The 24,671-nt window shown below is 38.8% G+C and overlaps 1 protein-coding gene and 1 pseudogene across 1 annotated transcript in view; one reads left to right on the top strand and one right to left on the bottom strand.

Annotated features, from left to right (window-relative positions):
• INTS4 (integrator complex subunit 4) overlaps positions 1-24,671 on the bottom strand; it is a 115,937-nt gene that overhangs the window by 24,097 nt on the left and 67,169 nt on the right. Inside the window, exons 11-17 of the mRNA XM_069564914.1 lie at positions 23,177-23,382; positions 20,142-20,284; positions 16,166-16,281; positions 12,384-12,517; positions 11,004-11,161; positions 4,543-4,636; positions 1,967-2,047 (exon numbers count right to left, since the gene is read on the bottom strand). Coding sequence (XP_069421015.1) covers positions 1,967-2,047; positions 4,543-4,636; positions 11,004-11,161; positions 12,384-12,517; positions 16,166-16,281; positions 20,142-20,284; positions 23,177-23,382 — 932 coding nt within the window. The remainder of the gene's footprint in view (positions 1-1,966; positions 2,048-4,542; positions 4,637-11,003; positions 11,162-12,383; positions 12,518-16,165; positions 16,282-20,141; positions 20,285-23,176; positions 23,383-24,671) is intronic.
• On the top strand, positions 13,817-14,572 carry LOC138426412 (proteasome activator complex subunit 1 pseudogene; annotated as a pseudogene).

The following is a 24,671-nucleotide window of genomic DNA, read 5'->3' as shown; positions in this document are numbered from 1 at the left end:
CCTCAAGAGTTTAGTATCAGGAACCACTACCCAGCTGTTAGTCATCTAGTCTGCTCCATGAGCTGGGTCTGTCAGAAGGATTTTAGGGAGGGAATCAGTGCAGAAAACAGTATCTGTGACCTCAGCTCAAGCCCAGTGCATCTTAAGCTCTTGTTCTATTCTATCCAAGGCAGCGACTCCCTCTAATGATGTTTCTGTTTCCCTTCTGTGGTTTTTGAAGGCACTGAGCTGGAGAAACGACTCCAGGTTCTCCTACAACTAACAGTAAGATATATTTCCTAATAACTCAGTGCCTCAGTTTCCCTAACTGTAAACGCAGAAGAAATAGCACCGACATAATAAAATTTAAAGGATTAAACGGGGCATGGAAGGTGCTTAACACAGTAACTGTCACATTAAAGTGAAGCATTAGTCATTCAGTCATGTTTGACTCTTTGTGACCAGGTTCCTCCGTCCATGGGATTTTCCAGGTAAGAATACTGGAGTGGGTTGCCATTTCCTTCTCCAGGGGATCTTCTTGATCCAAGAATCGAACCTAGGTTTCCCATCTTGCAGGCGGACTCTACCTCTGAGCCACCAGGGAAGCCCAACTATTGCATGGCACGGTAATTCCTTTCTCTCTTCCAGATTACTGCTTCCTGGTCCCATCCCTCCCAACATGGCCCATCTCCAGTCTGTAGGCATTAAGTGCTACTCCCCTACAAGCCACATGGTAGGTCTGAGAGGGGGACTAGAGTAGAGATCAAGCAAAATAGTGGAAAGAAAACAGACTCTGGGTATCAGAGGATCTGAGGTCAAGTTTCTGATTTACTACCTATAGCTCTCTGACTATAACCTTGCTGAGCGCTGTTTCATCTGAAAAATGGACTCAATACTTATTCCTACCTAACTGGGTGTGTGTGTGTGGTGTGTGTGTGTTCTGTGTGTGTGCATGCACACGCACCATGGCAGCTTTCAGGACCTTAGTTCTCTGACCAGGGACTAAACCTGTGCCCCCTTTACTGAAAGCACAGAGTCTTAACCACTGGACTGCCAGGGAAGTTCCACCAAATGGGATTATTATGAGGATTAAGTAAAACAGACTTGAAATCATTTAGTGAACTGTAATGTAACAGTCATAGTCACCAACATTATCTTCCAACTGGGTCATAATTAGTCATATACAAACTTACTGTTAGGAAGGCATGACCCAGAAGAGCAAATGCCATTACCTAAAAGTGAAGGGAAATTGCTCAAAACTAGGAAGAAAGACACCTGAGGCAAGTAAAATTAAATTCTACTTAATGAACTGAGGAGAAACATAAGGACCCTTAAATATTCAAGAGATGGTTAAAGAAATGAGAGAGATGGTACAGGCTCAAAATATAAACAACCTCAAAATGAGTTCAGCTACATTTTCAGATGAAAGACTCATGATATTATTATTCAATTTTAGAATATCTGAAATTTGTTGCTGTTTAGTCACCAAATTGTGTCCAACTCTTTTGTAACTGCATGGATTTCCAGGCTCCTATAGCCCACCAAGCTCCTCTGTCCATGGGATTGCCCACGTAAGAATACTGGAGTAGGTTGCCATTTCCTTCTCCAGGGGATCTTCCCCACTCAGGGATCAAACCCTCATCGCTTTCATTGGCAGACAGATTCTTTACCACTGAGCCAACAGGGAAGCCCCCATTTCTGAAACACAAATTAGTAATATTTTAGAAGACAAAAGAAATCTTAGAAATCAGAGGGATTAAGTAACTTGCTCTTTATCACTCAGCAAATTAGAGGCAGACATGGGAACAGAACAGAAAGCCAGTGCTGTGTCCCCTAATTATGCTGTCCCTCATCTCACTATCTTCTGCCACAGGCTGGAAGTAGGGAGCCACAGCAGAGCCTTGTGAAGTCCTCTGACTCTGACTGACTTAGAGAACACCATTTCTGGACAAGTACCTATCTGAGGAGAAGGTCTCAATAAGCTTACCTGTTTTGCTGCTGCTGAGGCCAAATCACTCTGTTTCAAATATAAAGGGGCGGCCACATTCCACAGCTTTTCCTGCAGGGCCTAACAAGTCAGCAAAGGATAGAACCAGAGGTCAAAAAGGGTGCCATATCATTTCAGACTTTTTTTGTTTTGCTTTGAAAATTTACTGTGATCAAGACCTCCTCTCAGTCTTACTCTTTTAAGCCAAAGTAGAGACCAATGATTTGGGCCAAATGCAATCCTCCCCTATTCAATTTGTGGCCCAAAGACCCCATGCACCAGACCATAGCCTGCAAGCAGAGTGCAGGAGACATGAAGGCCTCATCACAGTGTCCAGGCAAGCTAGGCTTCTGAGGCTCTGGGACCTCCTGATCTCAAAGCCCATGGACTACCCTGACAGCCCAGACCCTTCATCCTTGATTTGGTTCCTTTTTCTTTGCTCTATGCTCACTATCTGTGAACAGCCCCATCACCTGACCAACATACTCAAATAAAAAATCAAGAAGCTTTCCTAGATTCCTTGCTCTCTAACTCTCTATATTCAAAACTATCACTTATAGCCACGAATTTTACCTTCCATCTCTCTCCTCTCCTATCCATCCCTATGGCATCTCATCTAAACCTCTGCTGTAGTCTCTTATTTTCACAGTCCTTCTTAATTAGAGACATAATGACAGTTCAGAAAACCTAGACTTACACTGTCCAAAAGAAACATAAAACATTAGCCATGGATGTGATTTTACATTTTCTAGTAGTTACATCTTTGAAATTAAAAAAAAAGACAGAAAAATAACAATAACCAAAAAATGTAAAAAGAGACAGGTGAAATTAATTTAAGAATACAGTTTATTTAACCCAGTATATATCACTATGCAATCAATATTTTAAAAATTATTAATGAGATAGTTCACATTTTTTCACACTAAGTCTAAGAAATCCAGTGTGTATTTACACTTACAGCACATCTCAATATGAACATTTAAAGTGCTCAACAGTTACATGTACCTAGTGACTATCAGACAGTGGCAAGTCTGGAGTATTAACATAGAAATTTTTAAATTATACTACTAAATCATACTACCACTAAACAGAGTTACTGCTTTCGAATATTTGCTTCCAATAATTTCTCATAAACATGTTTTTTATATAGTTGTAGTTGTAGAAATCAGAGTAATTTTGTATGCTTTTTGGGGTGTGTGTGCACTAAGTCACTTCAGTCATGTCTGGCTCTTTGCAATCCTATGGACTGTAGCCCACCAGGCTTCTCTGTCCGTGGAATTTTCCAGGCAAGAATACTGAAGTGGGTTGCCATTTCCTCCTCTAGGGGATCTTCCTGACCTAGGGAGCGAACCTGCGCCTCTTAGGACTCCCACACTGGTAGGTGGGTTCTTTTCCACTAGCACCACCTGGGAAGCATTTGGGTATATAACATTATATCACATTTTGAAGTAATCTCTTCTCTTTTCCTACTAAAGAGAAGTAGATTCTTTTCAAAGGCCTTCTGGTATTCCAGTGCAGAAGATAGCAAGCCAAGGAAGAAGGAAGAAGACCAATGATGACATGGCACTCACTATGTACCAGACAATAGACCAAGGGTTTTCACATGCTGCTTGCTACCAATTATTACCCGGGTAGAGTAATTATTAGCCTTGTTTTATAGAAACTTGGAAAAGCAAATAACTGTGCAAAGGGACATTAAGGAACTTTTGGGGGTAATGGAAATGTTTTACATCTTAACTGGGCTAGTGGTTACAAAGGTATATATATTTGAAAGAATCTATCTAGCCAATTTAGGACTGTTTAAATCCCAACCTACTTCAGTGTACACATCCATTTTTACATGTATACATACACCTCATCACCCTAAAATCACATATCTTACAGTGGCTAATAATTTCTGACTCCTCCATTCTGACTTTGGTCAAATATCACTAACAGCTTTGAAGACTAACAACACTTAGAACTAAAGCCAAGGTAAGTTTTATCAAGTGAGAGGGCTCTCCAAAATCAAAAGTCTGAATTAACAGCAGAACTCTGCTGCAGAAGCTGACAGCTATCGAGCTAGTTTAATTGGTTTTCAACTCGGTAAACTGAAATAGCCTTTTGGTACTAACTTGGTACACACACACACATACATATATATATGTAATCTAACTACCTACTATGAAATGCCAGCAAGTTGGCCCTTTTAAGAGCAATGAAATCAACCTTTAACTAATTTGACTTTGACCAAATGAAATTAGCATTACAAATATATATATGTTTATATAAGATCTTTGCTAATCAAATTATTAAAAACAGTTAAAATCCTTGGGATTCTAATGCAACTAATTATCCAATCTGCTCCAATTATATAATAAAAGAATTCTCCCAAATTAAAAAATTAAAATTCCTATATGAGTTAACAATTCTTTAATTAGAGACAAATCTAATTATACTTCAGAGTACATAATTTCCCCATTGCTAAGCAGTTGCATAAGACCATATATTTTTCCACTTAAGACCTCAAACACTGCTGAATCCATTAAAGCGCATTCTTAGCATCATATTCAAGAACAAAATGGATTCAAACCAACCTTAATGAGAAGAAGTTGACACCTAAGATAGGTAGCAGAGAAATCAGCTACTCCTGCCAATTCAGACTGAAGTTCTCCAAGCCTTTGCAGATCCCTGCCATAAATAAAACCCCAAGTCAAACAGAGAATAAGGATAATGACAACAATTAAAGATCATGTCAAAAGCATTTACCATTTTATACCTAGTAAATTGGTTTAAAAAAAAATTTAAATGACAGAAACCAGTGCTGAAGTGGTTATAATGAAACTGGTTCACTTATATTTTGCTAGCAGTTTAAGTTGATATAATTCTTCTGGAAAGTAAAACTGTAATACATTACAAAAGGCACACATATAATCAAATAATTTGATAAGTAGTTTTATCCTGAGAGATAGCAGGGAAATATTCAAAACAAATGAAATGTTTTATGCCCCACAATATTCACTGTTGTATGGACTATTACAGTAAAACAAAGTAATTATTTAAATAGTTAATGGTAAAGGAATTATTAAATAGATTACTGTACATCCAGTCAATGGAATATTTTACAAGTGTTAAAATATAATATGGCAATAAGGTATATGATCTCAACTATATAAAAACTATACACACACACACACACACAAGAAAAAGACAGCAAACTGTTTTCTGGATAGAGGAATTAGGGTTGTTTTCATTGCCTTCTCCCAACTATGCTTTATTTTCCAAATGTTTTATACAATGGACAAGTAAGTTTCATATCATCAGAAAAAAAATTTTTTGAAGCATTGTAGTGGGCTCTATTGGCTGCCTACCTAATTTATGCTCTGCTGCTGCTGCCAAGTCGCTTTAGTCATGTCCAACTCTGTGCGACCCCACAGAAGGCAGCCCAAGAGGCTCCCCCGTCCCTGGGATTCTCCAAGCAAGAACACTGGAGTGGGTTGCAATTTCCTTCTCCAGGGCATGAAAGTGAAATGTGAAAGTGAAGTCGCTCAGTTGTGTCCAAATCTTAGCGACCCCATGGACACTAGCCTACCAGGCTCCTCCGTCCATGGGATTTTCCAGGCAAGAGTACTGGAGTGGGGTGCCATTGGCTTCTCCAAATTTATGCTCTACTTCTTCCCAATAATGTGAACCCTTCCTACTTCCTACTAAGCGAACCCTGATTTTGTTCAAGAGATGTCCCCAAACCTAGTTCTAGGTAGAGTCCAACTGGATTAAACCAACTGGTACATGTCATCTCCCTGGTTATGTGACCTTATCAGTCCTACTTGGAAGCAAAGGATTTATTATTTTTTGGCTGTGATGTGTGGCATGCAGCAATCTTAGTTCCTGACCAGGGATCAAATCTGTGCCTCCTGCAGTGGAAGCGTGGAGCCCTAACCACTGGGACCCCCCAGGAAATTACCTGGAAGGACTCATATTTGAAACGTGAAGCAGGTTTGATGGTGGTCTCCGAATCACTCATGCTCCCTCTTTCTCTCGCTAAACTGAACAAGAATGTTTTATAGTCCTGATTACCAATGGCAGCTATACTGCAACTCTAAAAGAAAAAAAGCCTTGGGATAAAGCAAATGTTGAGGACAAGAAAAATCCAAAGAGGCAGAGAGAAACTGGGTCCTTAATGATATAAATGAACTACTTAACCATACCATACTTAGAACTAACAATCCATCTCAAGAAAATTCATAGAAAGCTGCCTGGTTTTTTAAGGTCCGTATCAAGATTTCATAGAGTAATCGTAAGTGTGGGAAACCTAAAAATTTGGCTAATGAGAGAAGTTAACTCTTTCACGGCTGCCATAATATGTCAGGTTTCAGAGCAGCCTGTACAAAACTGTCCACTGGACTAAGTCCTTCCCTCTTATCTTGGGCAACTTTCTGATAGCTAGTGCTGCCTCCTTGATACCAAAAAGGAGATGGGAAGAGGGAATTATTTCCAAAGTGACTGAATAAATTGGGGTCTGTGGCTTACACTATCGTCTCTGAGTTCTGGTGGTTTGAGTTGATCCTAGAGAGCCTGTTCACGTGTGGAAGTCTATCACAATGAATGGCAAGACCCTGTACTAGCTAACCACACCTGTAAAATGCTATTTTGGTGGCCAGCTGGTCTCTCCCTTTTTGTACCACTAACATCTATCTTGCAAAAGATGGCCCTGAATCATTCTACTTTGGAACCTATCATCTACAGACAGATTCTGCCTTCTCTTACATTACAGAGAACACTGACCAGCTGACTATACATTAGCTGACCGTTCCCAAGTGTTAAGTCATTCTACCATCCTTGAACTGTAACGATTATTCTGAGTTGCACAAAATAAGGTGCCACCCAACTAGCTACAGGAAATCTGAACTATTATACAAACAAAAATAGAAAATTTCTAGCCCTGCTCAAAACATTCTGTGTCCCAGTGTTTCCTCCCTATATCTTTTTATGCCCACAATCCTTAGGAAGCCTCAGTTCAGACATTCATCAGGAGACTATGGACTCGTTAATGAAAAAGGTACAAAAAGCACCATCTATGTGCACTGTACTAGGTGTGAGGGATGCTTCCTTACTTGAGTCCATTTAATCCTTACATGAACTGCAATTACAGGCATATTTCAGAAAATCATGGGTTCAGTTCCAGACCACCACAAATAAAGCAAGTATCACAAAAAAGTTAGGCATGCAAACTTTTTCCCCATACGCATAAAAGTTATGTTTATACTACACCAGAGGTTACTAAGTGAGCAACAGCACTGTGTCTAAGAAAACAGTATAAGTACCTTAATTTAAAAACAATTTTTGTTAAAAAATGCTAATCATCATCAGAGACTTCAGCCAGCTATAATCTTTTTGCAATAGTTACATTAAAGATCACTGATCACAAATGACCATAACAAATATGATAATAGTGAAAAAGTCTTAAATATTGTGAGAATTACCAGAATGTGAAAAGAGATACAAAATGAGCAAATAATGCTAGAAAAATGATACTGACAGACTTGCTTGACACGAGCTGCTATGGAGTTTTGCCCCCTCCCGCACCTCATTTTTCTTGATGAATCTGGCTAAAGATTTATCGATTTTATTTACTTTTTCAAAGGATCAGCTTTTAGGAATTTTACTGGTGGTACAGTTGGTAAGAGTCTGCCTGTCAATGCAGGGGGCCCAGATGGGTTCAATCCCTGGTCCAGGAAGATTCCACATGCTGCCGAGCAACTAAGCCCAGGGCCACAACCACTGAAACCCCTGTACCTAGAGCCCAGGCTCCACAACAAGAAAAGCCACGGCAATGAGAATCCTAGGCACTGCAACTAGAGAGAAGCCCTTGCTCTCTGCAAGTAGGGAAAGTCTGCGTGTAGCAATGAAGACCCAATGCAACCAAAAATAAAATTAAAAAAAAAAAAAAAAAAGAACCAGCTTTTAATTTCATCAGCCTTTTCTATTGTTCTTTTAGTCTCATTTATTTCTGCTCTGATTTTATGATTTCTCTCCTATCAACCTTGGGGTTTGTTTGTCCTTCTTTCTACAGTTGCTTTAGGTGTAAACTTGGGTCGTTTGAGATTTTTCTTGGTTCTTGAGTTAAGACTGTATTGCTATAAACTTCCCTCTAAGAACTGCTTTTGCTACATCCATAGGTTTTAGATTGTCAGGTTTTCATTTTCATTTCACTCCAGGTATTTTTCACATTTCCTATTTGATTTGAAACAAGTCTTTAGATTTTAAACCTCATTGTACTAGATCTTTCATAGCATATACTGTTTATCCAAAAACACAGCAGTGTGTTGACAGAAGGACTCTAAACAACCTAGGCTCTGGTCTAGGCCTTTGCTGTTTCTTGCCTTTGACAGTTTCCTCCCTTCCTCACTTGGCAAATTTATATTCATTCTTCTGGTCACTGCTTAAGCCATGAATGGAAGGGTTAAGCCCCCTCTTCCATCTTCTAGAAAACCCTGTACATACTGTATTGTGCGGGAAGCACAATACTGCTTGCCTTATTTACCCAACCAGGCTGTAAGATCCCCTGTAACAGGGACTATGTCTTGTTATGACTGTGTCCCTTTTTCCCAGCACAATGCTTGACATATGATGGGTGCTGAAAAATCTTTTCCCAGCACAATGCTTGACATATGATGGGTGCTGAAAAATCATATAACAAATTAATGAACCCAGGCTCCCTCACTCATTGTAAAAGTTGGATAATTCTCTTATGATTGTTTTCATATTCAAAGAAACAATGTACATAATACACTTAGAAGAGCGCATACATAGTGGGCATTTAATAGAAAAGAGTTCTTGTTATGATCAAGGACAGCAGAGCCTTACAAAGGATCAAATCCACGAGACTGAAGACGAGGTATAACCAGAAGAAAATGCCATCGATAAAAATCTTAGATGTTTTCCTTCCTGGTTAAGCCACCATAACTAAAGTTTTCAACAAATACTTACTAAGCTCCTATAAAGCACCCAAAATACAGTGGTGAACACTAAGTAGTTATGTCAAGTTCTAAAAACAAACCAAAAATTCATCCCCCAGGACCATCACTGAACTATAGCCGTGAGGTGAAATCTTAGTTGGGTGACATGCTTGCTGAGATTACAACGAAGGACAATGTGTATGACGGTGAATTTTGTTTCTTTGATACTAGTACTAACAAGTAAATGGCCACAGTCCTAATCAGAGAAACTTCTGTATGAAATTTGGACTAAGAGTTCACTTTTCAACAACTACAGAAAACGTACATTCTGAAGAACCCGAGGGGTCATCTGATCTATTCTTCACAGATATAAGAATCCCCTTCACTGTGCATATCAGACAGCATCAGTTTTAGAGTCAAACAAAGCTAGATTTAAATCTCAGTTCTACTTCCTAACAAACTGCTTCATTTCCCCAAATTTCTACTTCTTTGTGAAATGGTTCACAACATCTAACTGTAATAATGTTTGTAAAACATAGTAGGTAATCAGTTAACTACTGTACCATCTGCTTTCCTTTCCAAATTTTTCACCATCCTGGCCACCTTTCTCAAGAATGCACTTAATAAGAAACACAGTGCCCAGGATGGACCACAGCAGTACAACAGGCATCTGACCAGCCCAAAGTCCAGCAGCACTATCACTTCATAAAACCGAGATCATGAGGGTGACTAAAACCAAGATGTTCACTGAAGTCAAACGCCAGTGGTCTACCTAGTGGAGGGCCAGGGTGGATCTGAAACGAAGAGCGTATGGCATCTTTGTGTTTCTGTTGTATATGGGTGATTTGGAGATTTATCTTTTTTTTTCCTTTGGTTTTTTTCAAATATTGTTTAATAAAGTTTCATTAACTTAAAAAAAAAAAGCCAAAAAGCCAGCATTGCAGCTAATGACCAAACTAGCTAACTTTCGTGCATTCTGTACTTTCTTAATGCCAACTGGTTAGTAAAGTGTCAAGGATAAAACTTAAATGTTTATTTAGGTACGGGTGAGTCGGAAGTAGAGCTTATTTTCCTAGGCTCAGCGCCAACAACTTCAGTAGCAGCCTCTAAATTTAATCACCTTGGTGAGGGAGCAGATGAGAAAGAAAATGTGATTGAGGCAGCACTTCAGGGTCAGCAAACTTTTTCCATAAAGGATCAGATAGTAAATACTTTAGGCTTTGCCGTCCATAGTGTCTCCATGGTAACTACTCAGCTGAACCACTGCAGCAGGAAAGCAGTTGCTAAATGCTGTGTCTCAATCAAACCCTATTTACAAAGGCAGACAGATACTGCCTTTGCTAAAGGCAAACGGGTTTCATTTCTTTTCAGATCATTCAGGACATTACAACAGAGCCTGACAGTTTGCTGATCATTATCAATATCCTTCCCTTCTTCCTCAGTAACAGAGTCACCATGCGCTAACTAAGCACTGGTCACTTGGCACAAAAACTACCTTTCCTAGCCCCTTGCAGCTAGATATAGCTATGTGACTTAAGTTCCACTCAATGAGACACAGGAACGTTAGAACATGCAACTTTGCAGGAAGTGTCTTTAAAGGGAGTGCCTGTAGAAACGATGCCCTTCTGCTCTTTCCTGTTTTCTCCAGGTTGGATTATATAGGAGACAGTTTGGATCTTCAGGCAAAGGCCACTTGATGCTGAAGATGCAGGAACAAGAAAAGAATGAGTCTAGGTTATCAGCCACCTCAGCTGTCTGCCTATGAGAAAGAATTAACTTTTCCTCTTGTTTAAACCACTGTTAGTTGCATTTTCTGTTACTCAAACTAATATAGATATATATATAAAGGTAAGAAAAGCTGAAAACAGCTTCTTTGCTAACTCCTTCTAGCTTTGTACTAATCATCAATCTAGTCATGAACAGAAACCTTTTCTTTGTCATATGCTTAAACCACAATCTAATTCAAAATAAAAACATCATAAAATCATGTCAACAGAGTCAGAAAAATCAACCTATAACCAACATTAGAAATCATAAGGGTCAAGCCAAGCATAACGACATTAACTCTGTCAAAGGAAAAGAATGATCAGTCACCTCACCTGATGGTGAACTCTAGCAGCTCCTGGGTTCCCTGAGGGTCAAGGTGCTGAAGACTATATACTCTTTCGAGGCTCTGCTGCAGGAACTGATGGGAAGGATCCTCTTGAGGTGTGATATTGGGAGAAAGACCTGACGACACTAGCTTTCTACCTGGTAACTAAGCAAACACAGTGGGGTTACACCATCAACTCTGTGGCCCAACTTTTGGTAAAACAAAGAAACCAGGGGAAAAAATGTGAGTCAAACAAAGAAAAGGAAAAAGAGCTAGGTAATTCTGTAAATAATCTTTTTCTCCTTCCTCGGCTTAAGTGGGAGAAAGGGAAAAAGAGAAAAAAAATGAACATGGTCTACCCAATACAGCCAGCCACAAGCTGCAAGGAGAAAAAGAAGAGAATGGTATAATATTATTTTCTATTGTTAACTATAATAAATGGGCTAACCACAGAAATGAGACTAAAAATTAATGCCACATTTATTTTTAACCTTTATTGATCATTCACTTCATAGAAGACTGATGATTTATTCCCAAATAAATTTTTGTATTAAAAAACATTTATAGCATGCTATAAAAATGTTTTATATTATGATAATTAATAATTACAATTCTTGTTCTTACTGCTAAAAGTGGCTACCTTTCAAGAAAGGGATGAGAAGTTTATAGTTTATAGTTTAAGTTTTCTAACCATGTACATATATTATTCTAAATTTAGAGTTATTTAAGTAGGGATGAGTAAATTAAAATAAAGAGCTTAGCAAAGTGCCTGCACAAAGCACTCACTGTTTGCTATTATTATCAGTATGGTGATCAGTATATTATCAGTATGGTTCATCAAAAATGTTTTCTTTCAGTTTTTAAAATAACATTATTAAAAAATAAACATATAAATAAACTTATATAAAAAATAAACTTATAACATTATTAAAAAGTAAACTTATTGAGAATCATAGTTTTATGTAATTATTAAAATGTAACAGGATCTAATCCTTGATTTAAAATATGCTGTTTCAGAAACTTCCCTGGCAGTTCAGTGGTTAAGATTCCATGCTTCCAAAGCAGGGCGTGTGGGTTCAATCTCTGGTCAGGGGTCTAAGATCCCACATACTGTATGAGGTGGCCAAAAAATTAAAAAATAAATAAATAAAGTAAGAAATGTTCCAGGCTTCTTCTTGCTTAATATAACATAGTCAATAACCCAGGTACATTCAAAAAATGAATGTTCTTAAAAGGTAAAGGATTCAGAAGCAGGAGTACAAAATAAGAGTTAAAGAGAATTAATGAATGTATTTTCAGAAAATATACATTCCGCTTTCTGCTATTTACCACAAAGGACTAAATATCAAACAAGCAAAAACATGGACAAAAGATGTTTTCAACATACTCTCAAGGCAGGAACAAGATGAGAAAGACTGTCTCGAAGGTAGGCATAGTGTCTGAAGGTATGATCTGAGAACAATGCAGGCATCGTTGGACAGGTTTTAGCAGCATTGAAAATAAGAACCAAAACTGCAATGTCTGATAAATAGGTGCGTTAAGTAAACTTGGAGGTATCAAAGGTTGAGCCTGGCCCAGAATTTTGTGCCTCTACTTCTAAGCCCTCAAATTTCTGCTAAATGACTACAATTTTTCTAACAAACAAATGCAGATTCAAAGAGCTATATAAACCTCACACCAAATTTCCCCAAGTACCCCTCCAATTACCAAAGAAAGGTTGTTCTATTTATTTATTTATTTATTTTTAGTTCTACCAGTTTATTGCTACCAACCCATCTCCCTCCACCCTCATGCACACATGCTCAGTTATGTGACCCCATGGACTGCAGCCCGCCAGGCTCCTCTGTCCATGGACTTTTCCAGGCAAGAATACTGGAGTGGGTTGCCATTTCCTTCTCCAAGAAACGTTGTTTTAAATTATGTCTGCTGATGAGAATACTAACAGATAGAAACTTTGGTACAATGCCTACTAAAGTATATCCTGGCGCAATCTCTTTGAATAATAACTTGATACAAGATTATAGACTTCCCTGCCGGCTCAGTTGGTAAAAAATCTGCCTGCAACACAGGAGACCCACCTGAGTGCAAGAGACTCGGGTTCGAGCCCTGGGTCGGGAAGATCCCCTGGAGAAAGAAATGGCAACTCATTCCAGTATTCTTGCCTGGGAAATCCCATGGACAGAGGAGCCTGGTGGGCTACAGTCCATGGGGTTGCAAGAGTTGGACACAACTTAGAAACTAAACTACCACCCTAAGAATCTTATGAATCCTGAGTAATTCCATATCTCAAAATCAAACAGAGAATCATTCAAATAATAGCAAATAATCAGAAACAACCTAAATGTCCAAAACCAGAAGAACAATTATACAACTTCTGTTTAATCTACTTGATGAAATATTACACAATCATTAAAAGTTATATTTATTAGGTTAATATTGTATCAGAAGCATTTTATTATAACTGAAAAAATTAGGCTCCAAAATGTATAGGGGATATGATAGCAGCTATCTATCACCAAATGTTGTTTGATGAAATAAAATGTTAAAAAAAATAACAGCAAAATCCCAAACCCAAGCTCTTAAAAAGGGAGGAGAGGTGGGGAAGCAGGAAGGTACCTCTTGGGCTCTAGGGGTCTAAGCTCAACCTGGTTACCACCTGGTTGCAGTAAGGCTGCCTCCCCACCTCTCTCTGGTCTGTCCCGGCCTCCTCTAGGACCTCCACTCCCACGATCCAGGAAGGCCATGCGGGGAGTAATCGCTGCTTTCACTTTCCCATACCCACTCTTCCAGCCGTATGCAGTGCTAGGCCCCACCCCAGCCATGGCCACATTCAGGGTCCTGCCTGAAGCCCAAGCCAAGGTGGATGTGTTCCATGAGACCTGAGTACTAAGACAGAGAACCTGCTAGGGAGCTATTTCTCCATGAAGATTTCTGAGTTGGATGTGTTTTTTTGGGGGAATGCATTTTTAAAGGAGCTAGCTCTCAATGAAGCCAATCTGAAGGCTCTGGTAGGCATCCCAGGCTTGATCCAATCAAAGAGAAAGAGAAGAAGGAGAGGAAAAAACAGCAAGAGAAGGAAGACAAGGATGAAAAGAAGAAAGGGGAAGATGAAGACAAAGGTCCTCCATGATGTAGCCCAGTGAGCTGCAATGAGAAGACTGGGGTCCTCCTGCAGCGTGTGCTGCCTGAAATCAAGGATGTCACTGAGAAGCTCAATCTGGTCACCACCTGGTTACAGCTGCAGATACCTCAGATTGAGGAGGGGAACAATTTTGGAGTGGCTGTCCAAAAGGTGTTTGAGCTGATAACCGCCCTTCACACCAAACTGGAAGGCTTTCACACACAAATCTCCCAGGCACTTCTCTGAGCATGGTGATGCCATGACCACAGCAGCTAAGCAGCCCCAAGTGGGTCTTATCGACAACTGGTGTGGGAGCTGGAGGAGGCAGAGTACCAGGACATCTGGCTGATGGTCATGGAGATCCATAATGCTTCTGCTGTGTTATACATCATCATCCTGAAGAATTTTGAAAAGCCCAAAAGTCCAGGGAAGAAATGAAGGGAATGATCTATTGAGAGCTTCCTCTCATTCTGTGATGGGTCCAGCAGAGACCTCCTGACTTTTACAGGGGACTCCATACTTTCCCCACCTTCTGCATGTTGAGGCTGCTTCCTCATCTTGCTTCCCAGGCACAATAAATATAGTCATACCATTGCCAAAAACTAAATAAATAAATAAAAAGGGAGAAGGAAACACACCAAAATATTAACAATTACTTTAGCTCGTAAGACTCTGGCTGTTAAACACGAAATTTTTTTTTCCACTTTAAAATGTTTTCTATGTGTATTAATTTTGCAACAGAGGGAAAATCAGAAATAAAAATACAAAATAGGATGTCCCTGGTGGTCCAGTGGGTTAAGCCTCTGAGCTTCCAATGCAGGGGGCATGGGTTTAATCCCTAGTTAGGGAACTAAGATCCCACATGCCTCTTAGAGTGGCCAAAAACTAAAAAAAAAAAAGAAGAAGAAGAAGAAATGTGGAGCTACTATATCAGCAGCAGACTGCTTACATCCTGACTTCTTTTACATTGAGAGGAAAAAAAAACCAACCTGTAATTAATATTTAAGCTATATTTGAGGCAATCTATTATTCGAAGACAAACATACTAACATTATACTTTCAGAAATGTTTAGCTTTTTTTTTTTTAATGTGAAGGGGGCTTCAGATATCCAGGCATTTTAATATGTCCTGCATAATCTGTAGTAACACCTAGCCCACAAGTCTCTCTCAGATGAGCTGAATTTCAAACAGCCATAGTATTGCACCTGTAGACGTCAGGTCAGGGATGTACCTTTCTTAGAGGTAAACACAGAGTCAGGCATTTGTTAGCACATCAATTACACAGATCTTTTAAAAAATTGTTCAAATGCCCTATGAAAATTTAAAAAAAGAATTAAGAGAAAACAATGGTCATCCCCAACAGCCAGTTATTTGGCTGATTCACGTCTCTCAATAAATACCTCCTTAAACCCCACCAAAGGTGTGCTACAGAGTGAAAAGAAGCGTGGAAGAATATGGATGCATTGATGTAAATATATTCCCATTAGTGGAAAACAACCAGACTACATGCCAGGCTGCCAAAGCTATTACAACACCCCTGAGCTTGTATTAGAGCCAGAGAATTCGTGTACCCTCGCTCAGCCCATTCTCTCCTTCAGGCTGCAGATCAAATGAAACATGGAATAAGAAAGGAAAAGTCCACAGCCTTTAAACCAAATATGCCTGGCTCTGTATCCCAGATTTGCTGCTTAAGAGTTATTTAACCTCTCTGGATCTCAGTTTCCTCATCTGTAAGCAGGGAATAATACCTCCTTTTAGGGTTGTTTGAAAGATCAATGATAAAATATATGAAGTATTTAAACAGTATGTGGAATATACTAGGTATTCAATAAATGGCTAAAAAATTAGTAGTAGTATTCAATGGCAAAGGTGAATTACTGTGAATAAAGAAACAAAAGCTGAGGAAAATAATTATCACTAGGTTTCCTCAACATATACTTTTAACTAAAAGAAATGAGAAAGAGAAAACAAAATCCAAACCCCCAGACCACCAAAGCTACACTGCAGAAAAAGAGGCCAAAATTTCCTGCTAAGTCAGCAGAGGATACAAGCTGGATCATCCATGTCTGGTTCAGCTGTGTCGAAAAACGGGTGGGTGCTCAGCAGCTCAGGCACCAAGGGAAGCACCAGGGTTGGGTGCCGACTTCCCAGAAACTTCAAGCATCTGAAACAAACAGAATGAGAGCCCTCTTTAGTAAGTTAATAAATGCTTTAAAAAGCATTAGGAATTATAATTAGAAAACATGAGTCCGAATTACAAATTCTCAACCATTTACTTTTGTGCCTTCTGTGACTTCTGATAAGTCATTTAATTATTCTAGAACTCAGTTAATTCATCTAAAAACTTGGTTATTATGGAGATAAAAGATCTGACAGAGCAGATATTTTTCAAAGTTATTTAACTAATAACCATTTCCCCCAACTTCACTGCCAAGAGACCCTGATTTTACTCAGGCATCAGGTAGGTAGTAAAATACTCAGTGAAGGTAGGCTCACCCCTAGGGCTCAACCATAACTGGTCTAAACTCATCAGGGAAAAATGACTGAGGATGGTGATTATAGCTATGAAATAAAAAGACGCTTGCTTTTGGAAGGAAAGGCATGACAAATCTAGATATCTCTGTGCCGACAATGGCCCACACAGTCAAAGCTATGGTTTTCCTGGCTGTCATGTACACATGTGCGAGTTGGACCATAAAGAAGGCTGAGAGCCAAAGAATTGATGCATTTGAATTGCGGTGCTGGAGAAGACTCTTGAGAGTTCCTTGGACTTCAAAGAGGTCAAACTAGTCAATCCTAAAGGAAATCAACCCTGAATATTCACTGGAAGGACTGATGTTGAAGCTGTCACTTTGGTCACCTGATGGGAAGAGATGACTCACTGGAAAAGACCCTGATGCTGGGAAAGACTGGAGGTAAAAGGAGAAGGGAGAGGCAGAGGATGAGATGGTTAGATAGTACCACCGACTCAAACAGACATGAATTTGAGTAAACTCTGGGAGATAGTGAAGGACAGGGAAGCCTGGTATGCTCCAATTCATAGGGTCGCAAAGAGTCGGACCCTACTTAGTGTCTGAACAACAGCAACATCATGGCAATCCCAATCCCATTTTACAGTGACTAGTTTGCAAGTAGTCAAGTAACCTAGTTCTGGTCAATGTTACAGGAGATCAAGCCTGCTGGGGAATTTCTCAGGAATGTTTTCCTAACCAAATGGAAAAAAAAAAATTGCATGCAAATAAACATATCTATGAAACAGAAACAGACTTACAGATAGAGAGAACAGATCTGTAGTTGCCAAACAAGGAAATGGGTGGGGGCAGGAAAGGATTGGAAGTTTGAGATTCAGTTCAGTTCAGTCACTCAGTTGTGTCCGACTCTTTGAAACCCCAAGAATCGCAGCATGCCAGGCCTCCCTGTCCATCACCAACTCCCGGACTTTACTCAGACTCATGTCCATCAATTTGGTGATGCCATCCAGCCATCTCATCCTGTCGTCCCCTTCTCCTCCTGTCCCCAATCCCTCCCAGCATCAGAGTCTTTTCCAATGAGTCAACTCTTCACATGAGGTGGCCAAAGTACTGGAGTTTCAGCTTTAGCATCAGTCCTTCCAAAGAAATCCCAGGACTGATCTCCTTTAGGATAGACTGGTTGGCTCTCCTTGCAGTCCAAGGGACTCTCAAGAGTCTTCTCCAACACCACAGTTCAAAAGTGTCAATTCTTTGGCGCTCAGCTTTCTTCACAGTCCAACTCTCACATCCATACATGACCACAGGAAAAACCATAGCCTTGACTAGACGGACCTTTGTTGGCAAAGTAATGTCTCTGCTTTTAAATATGCTGTCTAGGTTGGTCATAACTTTCCTTCCAAGGAGTAAGCGTCTTTTAATTTCATGGCTGTAATCACCATCTGCAGTGATTTTGGAGCCCACAGAAATAAAGTCTGACACTGTTTCCACTGTTTCCCCATCTATTTCCCATGAAGTGATGGGACCAGATGCCATGATCTTCATTTTCTGAATGTTGAGCTTTAAGCCAACTTTTTCACTCTCCTCTTTCACTTTCATTAGCAAATGGAAACTATTATATATAGGATGGATAAACAAGGTTCTAACTGTATAGCACAGGCAACTATATTCAATATCCCATGATAAATCCTAATGGAAAAGAATATGAAAAATAACACACAATATATACACACAAAATATACTTTGCTATATACTAGAAAGTAATACAACATTGTAAAGCAACTATACTTCAATAAATTTTTTTTAAGAAGAAAGAAAAAAATGCATAGAGGGAATGACCTTTTCTTTCTGTCTTAAGATACTGTCTTATGAGACAGCCATCTTGCAATTATGAGAAGAAAGTCAAGAGAATTGCAAAAAAAATCAACCAGAGTATTTATCATGTTAAACTGTTGAATCAACTCTCTGCCTTTTTTGTTAAGAAAAAACACCAGACAGTGATTAAGCCCCTTTTAATCAGATTTTCTGTTACTTATAGACAAAAGCATTCTAACTGATTTCCTAGGTGAAGTTCTAAAATCAGAAGAGACCTGATCTCAAACAGGAAACGTAATAACTACATGGCCTTGAACAGATATATTTCTTACCTACAAATGAGATAAAAGGATTAAACAAAATAATGAATGAAAAGTACTTGGCAAGGTATCTGCCATTATATAAGAAGAACTCAATTAACTATTAGTTTAGCTATTATTAATTGGCTATTAGTTAACTACTATGACTACATGAATGCCCTTTATAAGGCATAAAAAACTATATATGTGCTGGGATTTAGGTATTTTTCTTATTTTTTAATAAATTTTTAGTGTAGAAGGTGTGCTGAATTAAAAAGAAACATAGAACTTAATTTAATGCTCTCAGTGATTTTATAATCTAACCGAGGCAAAGATGACTAACATTACAAGGTAATGAACTATTAAATGATAGTTTGGTAGCATTTGGTTTCTACCCGTCAAAGGTAGAAGAGATCACCATGACCAGACAAAGTTTCACAAAAGAGACAAGACTTCACCAAGGACCGGAAAGTAAGATCAGCAAAAGAGAGAAAACAAACCCCAGGAACAAACTGATAGGAGTATGGGGTATGAAAGGCATCGCATTCAAAACACTTGATACTGTTAGGAAAGTACACTTTTCCCCAGTCTTTATTTCCTTCTGTGTGGAAAGAACTTAATTCACTAGTTTTCTGACCTCTCTCAGCCCTTTTACTCACTATGCCCCAGGGGACATTATAGCCCCACATCCCAAATGACTGAGTGCTCCCTGAAGGCAATCAAGAAACGCACAATGAATTGAGCTGAAAAAAAACCATGAAGAAATGGCAAAACAGAAAACCAGATAATAGAAATGTTACCTAGAGCAAGATTTCCTGGTATTTTAAACTTTCAGTATATCTTGATTTGACCTGATTTGTACCTGATTTGACCCACAGTTTTTCTAGTTTTGGTAATAATTTTTTAAAATAAATCATATATTTGGAGTGATCTCATCAAATAAGTTTGGTGAAATATGTGGAGTACAACAAAGCACAGTTTATAGTAAATGTATGCAAGTAGCTCTTCAAATGAATAGTGTTGAGCCTGACTCTAAACTAGAGGTAATCAGGGCAATCATGGTTTTCCATCTGAAGATCAAGTACTTACCCTCCCTCTAATCTTCACAACGATGGAAACAGACAAAGGAGTGACTAACATCATATACGAGGACTCATCTCTGTACCTCCAAAAGTTACCATAGGGCTTGGCACATAGTAAGTACACGGCAGGCACATTATATTTGCTAGGTGGACAGATGGACAAATGAATAACCTAAGACATGATATTCAGTTTAGGAACCAGATTCTTGAGAGTATGGCTAAGTTGAATCAGGTTTCTACAGTGAAGGCAAAATTGAAGGCCATATCTCAATCCATGATGATCCACTGAATAATGTCAACACTGTACATTTAACACATTATCAGACTCAGCAAGCAAATGAGAAAAAAAAAAATCCTTACTTCCATATGGAGTCCCTATCAGTAGGGTACTTGGTTAAATTTTTTAGCAGCTCCACCAGTGCAAGATGAATCCCTTCTTTGGTTGAAACATTAGTACAGCATAGGAGTTCATGAAGAGCCTCTCTAATATCTCTAGATGAATCCTTTAAAAAAAAAAGGAACAATAATAATAAAAGAAATCACTATGGATTGGCTATTTATGGAGGACTGTACAAGTTAAAGTGGGAGGATAAGACAAAGAGCCCCTCTCAAAGAGGAGGGCCTAGTAGCTGAAAAGACTTCAGAGAGGAGGTAAAATTTGAAATGATATTTGAAGAATTCATTCATTTGTTCATTCATTCATTTGTACACTCAACATTTACAGAATATTTATTAAATAGTCAACATTTATCAGTACCTACTATGTACCAAGTGTTAGGGATACAGCCATAACTAAAATCGAATCTCTGCTCTCAGGAGCTTCCTTCCAGTGAAAAGACAAAAATAAACAGCTAAAGCACTGCCCTGGCGATCCAGTGGTTAAGAATCCACCTGCCAATGCAAGGGACACAGGTTCCATCTCTAGTCTGAGAAGATTCCACATACCTCAGGGCAACTAAGCCCGTGCATTACAACTCCTGAAGCCTGCATGCCCTAGAGTCAGTGCTCTCCAACAAGAGAAGCCATGGCAATGAGTAGCTTAAGCACCACCACTAGAGAGTAGCCCCTGCTCGCTGCAACTAGAGAAAGTCCAGTGCAGCAACAAAGACCTAGCACATCCTAAATAAATAAGATATGAGAAACTATAAAGAAGGTTAAGGATAAGAGTGCCAGGATTGGAGAGTTATTTTATGTGGCATGATCAAAGGGAACGGCAAACATAAAGGCTATGTTTGAAAGGCAAAAGCATGTTGAAAAAACAGCAACGTGGCTAGGGCAGATAAACGAAAAAAGAGGTACACCAGGTGATGTCAGAAAGTGGCCTCTTCCCTCCCCAATACCTTCTGCTCAGCCTCACTAAAATGATTAGAAGAGTTCAACAACTTCTTAATGCTAACATAAATGGACATGTATGAGTTTTACTCTTATTGATATCTTCATAGCATTTTTTGCCAGTTCTTTAAAACATTTTAACATATACAATTTGAAACATGTATAAATAAATAGAGACAAGAAACCCCCCAGTCTCAACAATTAACTCATAGCCAATCATGCTTCATCTATATCTTAACCCTCCCCTCCCAAATAATTTTGAATCCAGTCAGAGAAATCATAGCATTCTGTTGGTAAATATATCCATAATACTTTTTAAAAATGAGTCTTTCAGGCTCCAAGAATGTCCACTCATTGCAGTTGGGTAATATGCCCCTTAAGTATCTTTTAATACGTAAAATCTCTTTACATCTCACTTTTTACCCCTTGCAATTTCTCCCCTGTGTATCTTGAGATGGTAGTTTGATTTACAGGCTTGATCAGAATCCGGTTTGACTTTTTTATAAGACCACTTCACAGGTGGTACTGTATACTTCCCTCAGCAACTATATATTTCTCCTTTGTGATATTACTAACCACTGAAGATCACTGCCTAGATCTAGTAATTCATTACAGTTGTTAAACAATAATATGTAAATTCTGCCATTCTTGATTTATTAACTGGAATACTTCTACAAGAGAAACTTCCCTTTATCACCTAGCTGGTTGTCCTGAAGTTCCATTTGTATCGGAAAAGGAAGGATAAATGTTTGTTTCCTTAATTTACCAGTTTTCAAAATAATGAGTTGATTACTAAGCACCTTCCAATGTGACTAATGAAGTGTTTTACTTAATTATTATAAAATCATGGGTTTCATCATATTTGCTGTTGTAATCTTAATGAGATGTTTCACCTTTGGCCAGTGAGAGACTATCTAAGTCATCTCCTGGGTCTTTTTATATGAGCCTAGGGGTGTCTGAAAGCTAATATCTGCTTTCTGTATGACAAGGTGGTACAAGGTTATCTTGTTATGTTTCCTGCACCACACCTGGAATCAGCCATTTCTCTTCTGCATTTTGGTTACTTTTAGTAGGAAATGGGATCTCCAAAGTATTTTTTTTTAAAGTCAGGTTGATTGACATGTGTTACATTCTATAAAATTCATCCTTTCTAGTGCACACTTCCATGACTTTAACAAATCCATATAGTTATATAATTACCATCACAATCACGATATAAAACACCTGCATCACTCAAACACTTTCCTAGTGTCCCTTTGGAGTCTACCCCTCACCCCAGTTTCTAGCAATCAATGATGCATTTTCTGCTATACTTTTGTCTTTCCAAAATGTCATATAAATGAAATCATAGAGCATGCTGCTTCTAGTGCCTGGCTACTTTCATTTAGCATAATGTATCCATGTTGTTACATGTATCAGCAGCTACTCCTTTTTATTTATTCATTTTAACCAGAATGACTGGATGGGTCCTAACTGACTTTTTTGTGGGCTTCTTTTTGAAATTTTACGTATTTATTTGGCTCTTCCCGATTCCTTCAATATATCATATCCACTTTTACCTCTGGATCTTTAAGACACAGCTCCCTCTGCTTGGAACCCTTCCACCCCACTACCATCAGTGTCACTCCTTCCCAAGAAAATTCTTTATATACCTGAATCTAATATAATTTCTCTTTCTGATTTTTCTAATATAGCAAGTCAACTATACTTTCATTAAAAAAAAAAAGAAAGAAAATGCCTCATTAAGTCCTACTCCTTCAAGTATCCACTACAGCATTCCTTCTTTCTTCCTTATCTCCCCAACCTTACCTCGGCTAATTCAAATTAGATACTCTGTATTCCCAGGGCATCCCACCCTTTCCTGATCATAGCAATACTAAGCTTTATTCAAATTTCCTGTTTAACAGTCAGACTCCATCATGAAGGAGCTATGTAATCAAAAAGCAGAATTGTGCTACCTCTTCACTATTTTATCACCAATGTCCGGCAAAAAAAGAAAAAAAAGAAAAGCAGCACTCAGTAGGTAGTGATGAAGAAATGCATAACAAACTGTGATCGCTCACCTCTAACACAGCCAGGACAGTGTCAAGCTGATCCTCTCGAAGAGTGATATTGTTAGAGATTTTTCTCATGGTATGTATGGACTGTAGACGTACTTCCTCAATTTCATCATTAAACATGTCAACCAGGAAATCAAGGCACTTCTCAGCAAAAGAGGGTGAAGACTGGGCTAGCATGCAGAGCGCCTCCACAGCAGCAATACGGACCTCTAGAGATAAGGGAACAAACAAAACTGCACGTCAAGTTAAGACCCATGGATAAAATGCAAGGACTGCTCATTCGTGCTTGTGTTTCCCCCTTTACTCTTCTCACTCTGCAAACTCTCTCTGGGAGATCTCCTCCAAGCCTGTAGATTCTGCTACTGCCTTCACACGGACCTACAAACAAGGACGCTGGTACCACAAGAACTGAGGTTCAGATCTTAAACCCACAGACATGTGATCAAGTCACATGTCTATCTCCATTAACTTAAATTTCTTGAAAACTCAGTTGTCTTATTATCTCAGTATTCCAACCACAGTACTTTTTTAAAAAGCACTTTTCAATCAGCATTATTAAGATTAAAATAGGCTCAAGTATCATTATTCTCAATCTAGAGATAAGACTCAACAAAGTAGATAAACTTGCCTCAAAGTGAGAGCAGAGATAAGACTAGTACTCTGGTCTGCTAATTATAGCCTAGTGTCATGTAGTAGTTAAGGGTACCGGCTCTGGAATGACAGAGGTCTCGCACTGAATTACAAAAAGTAATTCATCCACTAACTTGGATGGTGATCTTGAATAAGTAACTTAACTTCATAGCACTTCAAGAGAATTCTCATTTTCTTACAGAGAAGTTAGGAGGAGTAAATGACATAGTGTGGGGAAAGTGCACACACTTTCTGGCATGTGTTAAAGGCTCAATATTAACCATGATATAGGTACAGATCTTGTAAGCACCCTGAAAACCGAGGCATGTCCCCTATCTCTTTATATGCTCAGAACATGTAACAGTGAGGCCACTGAGTCCAGGAAGCCCTTCATTCATTCACTGACAATGCATTCTGAACATGCACTATATGCCAGGCCCTGTGCTGAGTGCTGGGACATAAGAGATGAGAGATGAGTAAGTTACAGTACATGCTCACAAGACTTCCACAGATGCCTGCTTCATTCCAATGGTTCCCACTGAGTTCTACAATAAAATGCACAGTTTCAAAACAGCCTTCAACTGTGGTTAAACTCTCAAATATAGCCCGTTTTTTTTGTATAAGAAAGGTTTTACAGACACTTAAAAACAGAATTACTACATTAAAGGGAGATGACTCAGATTTTTCTTGGTACTTATCAATTCCTCCTTTTCGTCAGAAGGGAAGGATTTGCTCCACATCACAATAATATAATTTAAACATGAAATTGCTAATAATTATAAAACAAGACAGAAATGGACCCAAATATTTTAAATGCTGACCCTGCTTCCAAGGGCTTTATCAGTTATGTAGCACTGACTCATTATGT

This window comes from Ovis canadensis, chromosome 21, assembly GCF_042477335.2.
Source record: "Ovis canadensis isolate MfBH-ARS-UI-01 breed Bighorn chromosome 21, ARS-UI_OviCan_v2, whole genome shotgun sequence".
NCBI classification, from domain to species: domain Eukaryota; kingdom Metazoa; phylum Chordata; class Mammalia; order Artiodactyla; family Bovidae; genus Ovis; species Ovis canadensis.
The sequence above is the reverse complement of the archived record's forward strand: the minus strand, read 5'-3'. Positions and strand labels throughout refer to the sequence as shown.